At 36.5% G+C, this 14,214-nt stretch overlaps 1 protein-coding gene across 8 annotated transcripts in view; it reads right to left on the reverse strand.

Annotated features, from left to right (window-relative positions):
* Nucleotides 1–14,214, reverse strand: part of DMD (dystrophin) — a 1,961,037-nt gene that overhangs the window by 291,775 nt on the left and 1,655,048 nt on the right. For 7 of the 8 annotated variants that reach the window (XM_025200207.1, XM_014518487.2, XM_025200208.1 and 4 more), the window contains 2 exons: nucleotides 9,288–9,460; nucleotides 5,585–5,741 (listed from right to left, as the gene is read on the reverse strand). In XM_025200207.1, coding sequence (XP_025055992.1) covers nucleotides 5,585–5,741; nucleotides 9,288–9,460 — 330 coding nt within the window. Of the gene's footprint in view, nucleotides 1–5,584; nucleotides 5,742–9,287; nucleotides 9,461–9,781; nucleotides 9,870–14,214 lie in introns of those variants that run through there. The other variant, XM_006020581.3, reaches the window with a different exon arrangement.

The following is a 14,214-nucleotide window of genomic DNA, read 5'->3' on the forward strand; positions in this document are numbered from 1 at the left end:
GATATTTTGTGATAGGTTTGGGTTTTTTTGGGGGGGGCGGGGAACACATTCATCTGAACGTATTTGCTAACATTCAAAGCTCATAAATGGCAATAAATGACATATTCTCTTCTTTTGGTAAAAATGAATTTATCAACTTCAAGCCCTGACAAATGCATGCCAAGGGTAAGCAGACCATCATTGATATCAGAATTAGCTTAAATGAATGTCTAATTTACAACCAATGATTTCAGGCTAATTTTATTGAATTCTTGAACTTCTTCCACACTTTGTGGTGACTGCAGTGGAAATCGAACATGCATTATATATGACCTGACAAAAGAACAAGTAAACTACTTTATTTAAGCCATTCTATTTGTCATCAACACCAGAGCAGTAATGGCATGCTGTCCACCATTTTAATAATGCATATATTGATTAGTTCATCTCAAACTTCAACCAGCTCCTACTGGGAAGCTTCAGTGGTATCTTTAAATCTCTTCAGGTAGGGAAGCATAGATTTTTTTAAAATTAAGAGATGAAAATGCAATGAAAAGACAGCGCTGTATTTTTTTTCTTCTCTTCTCTTCTCTTTCTTTTTTTTTTTTGGAGACAGACAAGTATTCTATTTTAATGGAATTTGAGAAGAAAGGCTGCAGTTAAATGTATTCAGGATTATTATAATTTATCAGTATAAATGCAATTTTTTAAAATATGCCCTTCAAACGATACTTAGATTAATTTAGAAAAATAAAAAGATAAGGAATCACAGTCAAGTAGAAAACCTAGACATTCTATGTAGACAGCAAGTGTCTTTTACCATAATCAGGCCTGCCATAAATTTTATGGGATTATTTCCCTCCTGCAAATGTTAATTAATATGTTATTAATCTATTGTTATTAACCATGACAATACAATCTCTATCTAAAGGAAATAATATACAGCATGATTTGCCAATCGGGCTCATGAAAAATGGAAAAGAAAAGTAGCCTGTTTACACCAGAATTAATCCCATAACAGGATCCTAAAAGCAAGAACACACAAGCATGTTTTCACCCTAATGAAGACATAGCCTACAAGTGCATTCAGTCAAGCAAAAAGAAAAATGTCCAGGCAAAATATTTTTTTAATTGCCAAGCACTTATGACCATTAGCTTAAAAGAAAAGAAAAGGAAAATAAAAAAGAACCATACAAAGGAATCATACTTCTGGGGTTACACAGCTTTTCTGGAGGCCAAAATCCCACCAACAAAATGAAATATTTTTTAAGAGGTTACAATAAATTGTGCTTGTATGGTCCTGTTGGATTTAAATTCCTAAGTGTCTTGTGCAGCCATAACATCCTGATTGTAATACAACAAGGTAGGTTGGTTGCTGGGACCAGGAAAACTGTAGAGTGATACAAGGTCCATGCTGTTCAAGGGGAAAAATACAGGAGAAGAATAACAGAAAACTGCAAACATAGACCATCAGAGATCACTTGAAACTGATAGAGTTTTGTACTGATCGTGTTTCCCTCCCTCCCTGTAAGAGACCTTTGAAGGCTAGACAGGGTGACCTAATTTCAAGGATTATAGTTTGTTCTTTCTTCCACAGGGAGCCAGAGTGCCTGTAACTAGACATATCGCCCTTTAAACTAAAAAACTGCTATTGCCTGAAAAAAGAGGCTTTTTCCAAGTGACTAAACTGGTCTGGCTTTGATATTAGGAAATATTTAGTTATTGTGACTGAGAGATACATGTGTGTATCTATGTGGAGGAGGAGGGGATTAGAAAAGGAGGGACGAGGGCCTATTTTATAAAGTCTCTTGGTAACTACTTATGATAACTTATGTTTATCTGGCACCTTTCACCTTAAAGCAGATTTACAAACTTAAACTGATGTGGAAACCACACAAGGATCACTTAATCTATCACTGGAGTGTCATCACCTCTGGGTGGAATCTGACATCTTCATAAACAGTGTCAGGGCACAATGATAATGCATAACATTTTAGGTTTTGCAAAGAATATCTTATCTCCCTGAAAAATGTACAGCTTTGCTCTAAGGGGATGAGGATGTTCTCAAGTACACAGGTATGGGTCAGGTGGCAGGTGTATAGTGTTTAAATCTTTGCTTAAGAAATAATCTATTTCAACTAAGTGTCTTGCCAAATTCTACTTTATCTCAAACATTTTATTTTGGGAGAAAGATTTGAGTTAGAAGTAGAGTGATCATTGGGAATTATGCCAACGTCTATGTTGTTTAATTTTCCTGGATCCTTATAACATAACTCAACTTCATGTTTCCCCCATTCACAGAATACTTTTAAAGCTGCTTTCTGCTAGATACTTCAGTCAAATGGCTCAAGCAGTTCCTAATGCACCTTACATGCTGTCACCACTGGTGAGGGAAAAGAAAGGTCCCAGGCTGTTCCATGTAGCTGTGAATTTCTTGGCCTCACCATTTTCTGTGCTAACCCTCAAACAAGAAATATGTGAAAGGATTGTGCATCTTTTGTGTGAACCACCATCTCCTCTTCAACCTGTCCTCTCCATCTGGGGCAGAAATTCATGCATTCTGCTTTCCAGAAACTAACTGCAGTAACTGGATTTGCCACCTTAAAACACATCAAATAGATATATATAGTACAAGGGAAATTGTTCTGGGGAACTGGAGAGGATCTGAGAAGTTATATCCACCTTTCATTTTAGTGGTTCATAACCTATTAGGAATCATCACTGCTTCTCATTCCCAGGAGACTACTTTGAAATAGCTGTCATTATTGTTAGTTTGCATGAGAGCATGACCTTTATTTTTCTAATACTGGTCTTATGACTTTTTTACCAACCAAATAGAGTAATATAATTTGTCCTTTAAAATATGACTGTCAGATGTAGGTACAGCCCATGTACTTAAGTGCTCTACGATATTTTGTTTCATTTCAGGATAAAATTCAAGGTTTTCAGAATAACCTTTGAAACCCTAATATTGTCTGAGACTTTGTGATCTCCAAGATATTCTCCTTTAATGTTCATCATAACAACTGCTTTCACTGGCTGCAGCTTACCTATAATTTTCCACAGGGGCTGAACTCCTGGGCATAGGCAATAATACATTTTCATTGTATAGTTTGGAACTGCAGTATCTCAATACAAAATTCATTTTTTCAAACTTTTTTTTCCCCAATGCTTGCACTAAAGCTTTCAGGGAGATTATATTAATAACAGGAACCTCAGTAGATGTCTTTTTCACATACAATTCATAGGCATTGTTCTGCATGCTTTTTTGTACCTTGACTTGTTTAAAATAAGCCTCTCCTTGTTGACAGAAGTTGCTTCAGGAAGTCCTAAAACTATGGCTTTTGTTTGCAAGCAATTATTACCACCTTCTGGTGTTTGACTCAGTGAAGGGTAGAAAGAGAAAAGGAGAAGAAATGGCATCCAGCGGGTCAGATATGTTTACAGGTGTTGGAAGGAGACACATGGGGATTTGCTGTAGTTGGGAATCTTAATCAGCTCTTTCTGAGAGCAGAAAGACCTGCTCCCTTCTTTTGATCAGTGCTGCCTCCACCACCCATGACTGCAACAGCTCAGTCCCAAAGGGGGAGGTGAAGAGATGAATAGTCTAGGTTACATTTACCTAAACACTGACCTCACTGCTACCTTTTTACATCAGCCATCACCTCAGAAGTGATGATGGGCCACAAAGAAGTCTTGTTATTGTATCAGTTTCTATGGTATAGTTCTTGTCAAGTGTTCAAAGCCAAGTCATTGGCTTGCATCTATAGCATGTGAGATTTCAAGGTAATTTCTCATACAGTAGCACACAAACCTAGCTCTGTTTAGTTCAAATGAAATCAGGTACATTCTGTTCAGCATGGAAACACATACTGCTATGGGCACTATTAAAAAATGCTATTGTACTATTAGCTATCATAAATGGTCAGAACTTTGATTTTACATTTTGATCAGAATAGACTGCAAAGATGGCAAATAAAAGTTGTGAGTTTCAAACCATCTGCAGCTTTTTGTTCTGGAAAATATCCATAATGACATGCCTAACAAACCTAGAAGAAATGCAAAACTCTAGAACTCTTGGTTCAGAGATGATACCTTTTATTAAACCAACTAAGAAATCCCAAAAAAAAAAAAATCAAATCTGTTTCTGTAAGCTTTTGGGCACACACGGCCTTCCTCAGGCTCAAGAAAAATTAAAGAGCATAAAAAGTCCCCATAGGTAGAAAATAAACTTCATTTTTGCACAGAGGGAGTTGAAGATGGAAGTCTATCACTCTGGGTCCATGAGAGTATCTTTATGAGTTGCATCTATATCTACCACAAATGTATTTCCTTGCTATTTGTATAAAAGCTAGGTTGTGAGACTAACGCTAAACAATGTGGGAACTTTACTTAACTCAGAAAAGTATTTTTAAAACATAACTTTTCTATGCAGCAAGATATGTCATATCTTTTGAATGAATATTTTGTGGACCTCTTTTTTCAGGTGGTATGGCAGGAATGATTAAGAGGTCATGACGGGTGTTGGATTCAGTCTTGTTTATTTTAATGCAGGGTTAATGTGGGGAACCACAGAACAACTGTTCATACTACATCATGACAAAGAAGAGTTACCTTTATGAACAATAGGGTAACTCATAATGTCCACACCCATTCAGTCCTCAGTTTCTCTGCTGAGAGTGCTATGCATTTTGTAATTACAATTCTCATGACATTTTTATGGTGTGTACGCTTACCCACCTCAGCTGAGAACAGCAAATGTTTTCACATATGTTACTAAGCTGCCATCATATAACAAAAAGTTTAATCCCTGGAGGTCTGTACTCATTTTGAATATATGACCTATATCCTAGGAGTAAAAAAAGTACTGTTCTTCCATTATCAGGCTTCTAAAACCATCTAACATCTTCTCCATCAAAATGTTACATTGATGATTTTTGTACCCACCATTAATAGCTGTCCAGCTCCACAAAACCCTATGATAGTTTTCAAAATGGTGATAAACAATCCTTTCTTCCAATATCACTGATTTTGTAAAGGTCTATGTTGAAAATTGCAAATTTATTTATTTTATGGATAACGTAACGGGTGATCTTTTTGCCCACACAGAAATTTGACTGCCTATATTTATAGCAATTAAAAGAGTATGAGATGCCTACCAGCTATGAAGGCTGGTATACTAAACAAATCTGAATTTTTCCCCCTTGTGCTATGAATGAGCACTAAGTTGAACAAGACAAGTTGGAGCTTAGAAACTACAGGTTCTCAGTTAGTACTATGTTCTCACTGCCACCTTAGGAGAGGAGCAGGAACAAGGGAAAAAAGAGGCATTAGGCCTGGAGCTACTAGTGTGAATATTGTGAATTCAGAAAAAATATCCCAATTAGAACTAGTAATAATAGAGATTTAAACAGAACCTTAAGCAGGGAATTTCAAAGTACACAGAGGGAGCTGGAGGCCTCTGAAAATTCCCTCCTTTATTTCCAAATAATGTTTTCAGTGGCATTATACTCTTTCCAACAAAGCAGGTGTGAACTCTAAACCAAAATTAGATCTATAAAACAATACACAATACAGCCATTAAAAGAGCATTAAAAAATCCTACCCTGTGTGTATCATTCTGCTTCTGCACAGTGGGAAGATCCCCACCAATGGGTGACTGCTGCTTTAACTCATCCTCCTTCAGCTGCAGCCATGCCAGAAGTTCTTGGAGAGAGAGATGTAGACGTTTCCACTGGTCAGAACTGGCTTCTAAATGGGACCTGAAAGCATGCATTGTTATATCAGGAGCAGTAAAAATATTCTTCTTTGTGGTAATAATAGAAATAAAAAGGCATAATCCCAACTCACTACAGCCTGCATTCCCAAATGAAAGCTTTCTTTTTTGAGTTATTTGGGTTTTTTTGGTGGATACTTTAATGATCATTAAAATTAGAGAGAAGGTCTAACCCAAAACTCATTAAAGTCAATAACAATCTTTCCACTGACTTCAACTTGTGCTGAATCTGGTTCTGTTAGATTTAACTTTAGTCAAGCTCCTCAAGTCTGGCATTAAATATACCTGATATTCCAATCCTATTCAGTTTTTTCTTGAGCAATACTGTGCTGTCTTGTAACTGTTGCTAACTGTGCATAAATAGGGACAATTATAAGATCAGGCAACCTGAAACAGATATTACATTTTCATTCCAATAGTTGAATGAATATTGCAGAATCCACTGTGCCAGGTACTCCACCACACGATAAATCCATGCAACAGCTATTCCTTAAATTAATAGAACTAGCAGACCGTTACTACATAAACACAATAGTGCACATCATGCTTTATCTTATAATAGATAAAGTGATAATTTAGGCTATAGAATGTTTGCAGTATTTGAGGTATGAGAGAAACGAAACACCACTGAAAAATGAAAAAGAGAAAACATAATATTTCAGTCAAAACATCAAAAGGAGTTTTTCTATATTGTTCACTTAGTAGTGAACATAATAATATCAAACAATTACTTTCCACGGAGAGCTATCATGTAGGAGCAAGATGGTAACTAATGTGTGTATTGATTCAATATTTATTTTTATAGCATACTTTAAATGTCTAAAAATTTGCCCTCCCACATATTTAAATGCACATAAAGCAATTGCCATTGCATTAGCTTGCTGTATGCATGAAACAGAAAGAGACACAAGTAATGGGAAGATAATTCCTAGGAAGAATCAGCTGGGGAATATTAGGAAAATCAAGTAGAGATTTAGCAATCAGGCCCACTACTTGTCTTTTTCTATGCTGGTTCTAATCACAGGTAAAATAGGCAGGAAGTAGGATGCAGAAGAGCTATGGGCTTCCTGTGCTGCCATCCTGCTTAGTTTGTGTGAGTTTTGAACACACTAAAAAAAAAGGGTTGAGCGAGAGTGAAACTTGGTCTTGGAACATGAAATCAGAGCACGGGGTGGGCTAGACTATCTCAGGGATGAACCAAGGGAAGTTTTAATGTTGATGGTCAGCAGGGTAGGTGGTGGTGGTGGGGAACGGGGAAGGCAAGTAGCATGACAACATACCCTTACTTCCATTAGCAGGTGATGTAGGGGCTTCTGAAAAACTGATCCATGACCTTGCTTCAAATATGTAATATTGGATTGATGGTAACTGTACTGATAACAACACATGATGAAATGCATCATGTAGCCGAATTTGTTCATTGAGACTTTTTACTGAAATTTCAACAGAATCCTATTCTTCCCAAGTCAAGTCTATGTAATGCTACTTAATGCTGAACTTTGATCCATGTACAGACCTTAAAAACCATTATTTAATATTAATTTAACATTTTTCTGAGGTCTCTACAAATTATACTGCCACAGTTTTATGGAGGTTACCAGACATCATCACTTTTTGTAAAATTTTCAAATAGAAATATTTTAAATGCATATTTAGAAGTCCACATTCTTTTTTTTTTTTAAATATAGCTGTTATTTTAGGGTCTAACAGAAAACACAAAGCAGATAACTAAAGTAAAGCAGTTTTAAATTAGTGTTAAAAACAAGTTAAATGTACTTTGGGGTAAAGCTTGCTGATTTAGGTAGATTTGATCAGAATTGTCAAACAAGTGAAAAATGGATAATATTGGAAATCAAATTCTTCCATTTCTTAATGCTTCTTGACATTGATCTTTCTCCCATATATATTTTTAAACAAAATATTGGGCATTTAGAAATTCAAAATGGAACGTGCCGACGCAGGGTGACTAATTTTGGGTTTCCAGCTTCACTTTTCTAGAACTTAAAAAAATAAGACTCATCTTTGAAATTTAATCTAAATCAAAACAAGATATTCAAGGGAATGGTTAAAACCCACACTACACTACAGGACAAACTCTGTTCATGTTTCTGCTATGAGACCTCCCCTTAGCAAGCACTAGCAATTGTGGTGAATTTCTGATGGAAAGAAACACCTCCTGGGGACTAGACTGAGAATACCAAACTCATTTTAATTCAGTTGTCAGTCATATCTGAATCGAGTGTTTTAAAAGCTAAAGCATTATCTCATATGCCAACCTACATATTTTCTGAACCTTTTATTACAAGTAAAGTGTTAGAAAGCAAGCCTTTTGCTTTAAATCTTTAATCTAAAAGTGTAACGCCACTGTGATAAACTCAGGTTTCTATTTTTGGGTTGATTAATGACAGCAGTAAGTGAACTCCAGAAGCCTGGATATAGAAAATCTCATACATTAAATTACCTATGTTTGGCCAACATGCTGTTTTTTTTTCCTCAAACCGCTTTTCATTTCAGCAAGTTCACACCTAAAGAGGCATCTAAAGAAAAGGAACTAAAAGTGATGCTTTGAAGGATTATATAGCTTTTCTTTTGCTCACCAGAAGAAAGGAGAAGAAAACCATCTTTTTTAATTTTGACTTCAACTACTAATATCTTTTCAGCCTCACATCTTTCATTTATTTTTAATGACTGATGTTATGAAGATGGCTTTTGTCATTACACGCACTGACCTCCCTCAGGGCTTGAGCTGCAAAAGCTAATCTTTCATACACGACTTCGAAAATGCTTCTACCTTTTGCTGCCCTCTGAACTACCACCAACACAGAGTAAGTGAGTAAAAGAAAAAGTGACAGAGAGCGCGCAATGGAGTTGGGGAGTCTACTGAAAAAGCGTAGTTAGAAAGAGAAGATTCCTGGTCAGTTTCTTTGGAAAAGAAATTCTAAGCCCTTTGAGGTTTGTACCTCTGCTTGATCTTTTTCTTACACTGGCATTTATTATATGCTTTCTTGCAAGGAGTTTCTTCTCCTAAGAAACCTTGTGATGCTTTTTACTCTTGGATTTAATTTTCAATTCTGTTCCCCTCTATCTTGAGAGAGAAGCCTTAAATAAAGTTTACTAATCTTAAATAAGGTTATTCTTAGTGTTGCACCAGGAAAAAAAAAACCAGTTTCACCAAATACAGCCTAATAATTGTATGTAGTTTAATCACTTTTCTTTTATGACACATTGATAAGTCCTACCCAGCTCTGTAAAAAAGCCTGTGTTTAGAATTACTGTTTAAGCATGTTAATCTCTTTTTCTATATCACAACCGGAATTAAAAACCTCATCATCTTCCTCAAATCTTAATCCTTCACTATCATCTCCATACCAGGTACATTAATCATTCTTAGAAAGTAATTCAACAGTCAAAAAAGCACGAATCACTCCAAAACTGAATGAAACAGAAATAAAATTAGACCCTGGTGTTGCTTGAAAAGTACTATACTGTCTTGCAAATCAATTGCCAGCTTTTTATCTTGTGGGAGTCCTACCTAATGTTCAGGGATTTTTTCCTAAGCTCGCCCCATCTGAAGTTCATGTTATCCAAGCGTCTCTGCAACAAGGCTGCATCATCAGAGCCTTCCAACGATCTCAGGATTTTCTGTCCATTTTCATCCAGGTTGTGGAAGATATCAGTATGAGCTTCAATCTCTGTCTGGAGATCCTATAAGACAGAACAACATGCATATATTCTTTCAGAACCATGGAGACTGAAAAGCTATCCTTTCCCCATGCATGAAACGTGCCACATGTAACACAGATTGTGATTACTTCTCTGAATAGTAGTGCATGTCTAAATAAAATATGCTGTACACACCCAGACACATTTCATCTTCGGATAAGAGAATCTGCAATAAACAGCAAGATTTTTCTTTACTAGGTCACATTAAAAAATCTAGCCTTTGACAGTCAGAACTCACACAAGGTTGATGTATATTAACTGTGCTGATAAGCAAAAGCCCTCAGAATCATAGCTGTATCTGACCTTCACATGGTACGTCTTCCTGTGCAACATTTTGAGCTTGAACCGGGGACTGCAACACTGGTCCTGCTGCATGGCAATCCCAAGAAAACTAAGCTACTGCAACAGCAGAGCTTTAGAATGCCACAGTCACTTACATTCTGTTGACAGAACGCATTTCAGAGCACAGGCCTCAACAGTCAATTGTAATAAACGGCCACTTTGTAATATATCAAAACATTGGTTGGGGCTATGACTGTAGGAGGGACAGAATAGCAAGGACCTAGAATATGCAATTGGCCGTTCATGTTGAACAGCTAACTTGTCTTATCACTTTGCAATGCCAGGCCTGATACATTTTAAATTCATTTTCCCCCTCATTTTTAGCAGGCAACTTCTGCCAAAAGAACATTCTTTAGAGAGCTGCTTGGTACCAGCATTCCTATCTGCCTACACACTGAATGGAGTCTTTGTCTATTAGCTGCCCGCTCTTAAGAGTTTTGTATGCTCTGGCTCCACAAAGTTATAGATTCATTCTGGAGCCTGTTTCCAGCATTTCACCCAGAAAAAAAAAAAATCATTTAAACATACACACACCAACACATGCATTGCACAAGGGTACAAACTTGGTTACTTTTAAAATAAGGGGAAAGGTGAGTGCACTGGGCTTGTGAAGTAGAGCTCTGCATGTTCTTATGGGCGACTATGGGAATTTAGATTTCTGGCTACGGTTGCTTGCTTCCTGCAGCAGCACTGCTGGGGAGGCAATGTGAAAGGGGTGGTAATTTATGGTGTTCAGCACTGGTGCCCAGAGCTAGCAGAGCATTGCAGATGAGCTCCAATGAAACGTCTTTCCAGTGTTCCTTAGCAGGAAGATTGGATCAAAGCAGAGGAAGAACCGTCTTGCCTGTATTATAAGACTAAAGTGTTCCTAATTCAATCAGCTGCATTTTATACTTCAATGACACGAATATCCAGACTGAATCATTCTAAGCCTTGCTGCCCCACTGGTGCAGATCTCCTGGTTACCTATCCCACCACTCTTTCAACAACTACTATAAGCAACATATTCTGAGAGATTTAAAAAGGCCACAGGTCCCATCTATGTTAACATTGCTACTAAAGTTCTGGGTGAAGCAGTTGAGACTGGATTGGTGCTACACCTGTTGGTATCAGTAATCCCAACAGTGTTTAAAATACCTGTAAAATATTTGGGGCATTTTTTATATGCAGAAGTAGCATTTTAAGAGCATTCTTCCTCTTTACATTGTATGTTTCTCTCATGTCAAAGTAGTCTCAAAGAAAGTAACATCCTCTGCTGGAGAGACAAAGAAACCATTTGGAGGAAAATAACAGAAGAAAAGAGTTATGCTGTTACTGGCCTGGCAATAAGCATCTATTACTTATATAGGCTAGGAGCCTTAGAAAATGTGCACAGAATTCTCAATGCCAATAAAAAGATAAGCTACTTTCTCTGCTTCAAAATACTTACAGTTGGATTTAACAGATTCAGAGGTGTTGAGGTCAAAAGGGGTAATTTTCAATTATGTAGTCTGACTCCCTGAATAAAACAAGCCAGAGGACTTCCCTGAGTAATTCCTGTTCAGATTAGAATACATCTTCTTAGGAAAAAAACAGCCAATCTTGATTTTAAAAGGGCCAAGAATGGAGAATCTACCACAATGGTACAGTGGTTAATTCCCCTCACTGTTTAAAGCTGCACATTGATTTGAGCCTGATTATGTCTCAGTTCAACTTCCAGCCACTTGATCTTGTTATACTCTTGTCTTTTCCTCATGCCGGTAGCTAAAATATTGTGATCAAGTCACCCTTTAACCTTAATGCAATGTAACTGAGGAGAGTGACAAACAATAGGAGACAAGAAAGGATAGAGGTCATGGGAATAAAAAAGTAATATCAGTGTGCACATCTCAAATGGTTTTTTTACATTTAAATAATAGGATAAGTCCATTGCTGAAGGAGAATGGTCAGATGCTCTAGCTTGTGCTATTCATTTTTAATGCAGCTTCTGAAAGAGTCAACTGCCTCCCTCAGCAAAAACAGCATATACCATGAAACGTATGTCAAGCATCCCTTTCTGGTAGGAGTTATTTCATCAAATAAAATCCTCTTGTTGCATATTCTATTACACAGAATCTTGTAACAGTGCCACCCCTCCGGCATTTTTCTTCCTTTCCTTCTTAATTTATCTTGTATTGTGCTCCACAAAAAATTAGAGCTTTTTTTCTTCATGCTTATGAATTTATGGGAAGGAAGAAAGTGTGTTTGGAGGGAGGCATGCTGTATTCCTACTACTCCAAACTGTTCTATAGTAACCTGATCAACATAACAGGTCAAACTGAATTATACTTCCTAAAACAGAGCAAAACATTAGGTAGCCCTGCTCAAGAAAGTCATAAGTTAAATGCTTCTTGTGTTAAAAGTTTACCAAGTCTCGATCTTCTACCAAATCACCACTGTCAGTTATATGTTTTGGAATGTTTTCTGAACTAAAAATTTTGATTCATTCTGGCTGCACAGAAAAGTTAGAAAACAATAACAATGAGTTTTTCTTTGGTTGGTTTGTATGCTTCTCATCCTTGTGTATGATTTCCTTGTACCCTGAGAGATGCAGATTATACCAGAGAAAAAGGACTAATCTACATTTATATTCTGAAATAGGAAAATGCATCTGATCCTTAAAAAAAAAAATATGAAAGATCAGTATGAACTAAAGTTTGTTCCTCGACAACAGGGGGAGGGAGCAGGGGGAGGATCTGTTTCATCTTGTAAATTGCTCAGTTATACTGGTGTCACACTTCATACCTAGACATTGCTGACATCATATGGGGAAGTGAAATAAAAAAGCTGTATATATTCTAACCCATTCAAGTATATACAGTAAGTACAGCAGATCAAAATGAGATGAAGTGTAACCCCAGCAAAGCCATTTGTCTTATACGGCGATTTAATTTAATTTAGTGCACTTTATTTCTGTTGTTGTAACTACTGCTGCTGCCAACAAAATGCATCTCTTTTAAAAAGATCAGAGAATAAAAGAAACAACAATAGTAAATGCACATCAATACATCAACATGTACTGATTGTTAACCCAAGAAGATGTATCCATCTGCCGGAAAACACTCTAGTATTGCCTGGCTACAGACAATTCAAAACCAAATCCTGAACAATTTAGGAAAAAAACACCTAAGTGGATGAGAATTTTGCCTGAGTGATTTAGCCAACTTGCACAAAAATATCCTACAGCATTTAATAATGAAAACCTTGCTACATATAACCTCTAAATCACGCAAGAGATTTTTAAAATAACATATTTAGACGGCAGAATGATTCAAAATCTTGTAAAAATACTGTCTATCCTTTTCAAATAATTTTGTAGGATATTTTTGGAACTCCTATATATTTCTATTAAATCTTTATACATTCCATTTGGTGTAGCCCTCTTCAGGTTTTCCTATAAGAAGCTATCTTATCAAAGTAAAGTAGCTAACTTAAACACTGTTGAAACTACAAGGCATACCGTAATTTAGAAAGAAGGGCTACAGAGAAAAGGCATACAAATAAGTCATTTTTCTAGAAAACAAGATGAATCTTCTACTGGAGCCATGGAATGTTTGCAGGATGACATGCCCGAGGTTGCCATGCAGAGAACACATCCCTGTCCCACCCAGTTCAGCTCTGGCATCAGTTTTGCGTGGAGATTTGCTGATATTTGCTTGGTATTCCTTATAGTGATAAGCATCCCCACTGGTAGATGCTCGCATCCCCAGATGTACTTGGCAGATTACAGAAATCTGCCTGAGGTCCCACATCCCACATATTTTACCTCACACAAAGTCCTGAAGAATAATTTTGAAACCTAGAATATACAGTCTTACAAAGTCTTGCCATCTTCAATGTCACACTGATTTTTCCTGTAGGGATTCATCATGGTTTGAGATAGTTTATCAGAAAGAAAGTAATTAATTTATGTCAAGCCTCATTTTATCCCATAAGCAATATATAAAAAGACATGACATATGGCAAAATGCCATAATTATTTTTTGACAATACATCAGAGAGCGATCAGACATGTATCTGACTTCCTCTGCTTGGTTCTCTTTAATTACAAAAGGTTGGAAAGAAAAAAAAAAGAAAAAAAAAGTCCTACAAAGGAGTAATTAGTTAGAATAACTGTACCACACATGAGTTAGACTAGAATACATAAATGAATGTTGCCTAGCTGACAAAATATTTATCCTGCATGCAAGCTAGACACAAAATTAACCACGTACTACTAAGTCAATTATGTAATACTTTAAATAAATTAAAGTGCTTAATTCTACTTTCAACAAACCAAGTTCTATCCTTGTATTTGTGCTTTGCACTCCTCCAATGATAATAAAATAATGCCAAGCAATTTAAATTTTGAAGCTACTGTACAATATTAATATATT

The sequence above is a fragment of the Alligator sinensis genome, unplaced genomic scaffold (assembly GCF_000455745.1).
Source record: "Alligator sinensis unplaced genomic scaffold, ASM45574v1 scaffold746_1, whole genome shotgun sequence".
NCBI lineage: Eukaryota > Metazoa > Chordata > Crocodylia > Alligatoridae > Alligator > Alligator sinensis.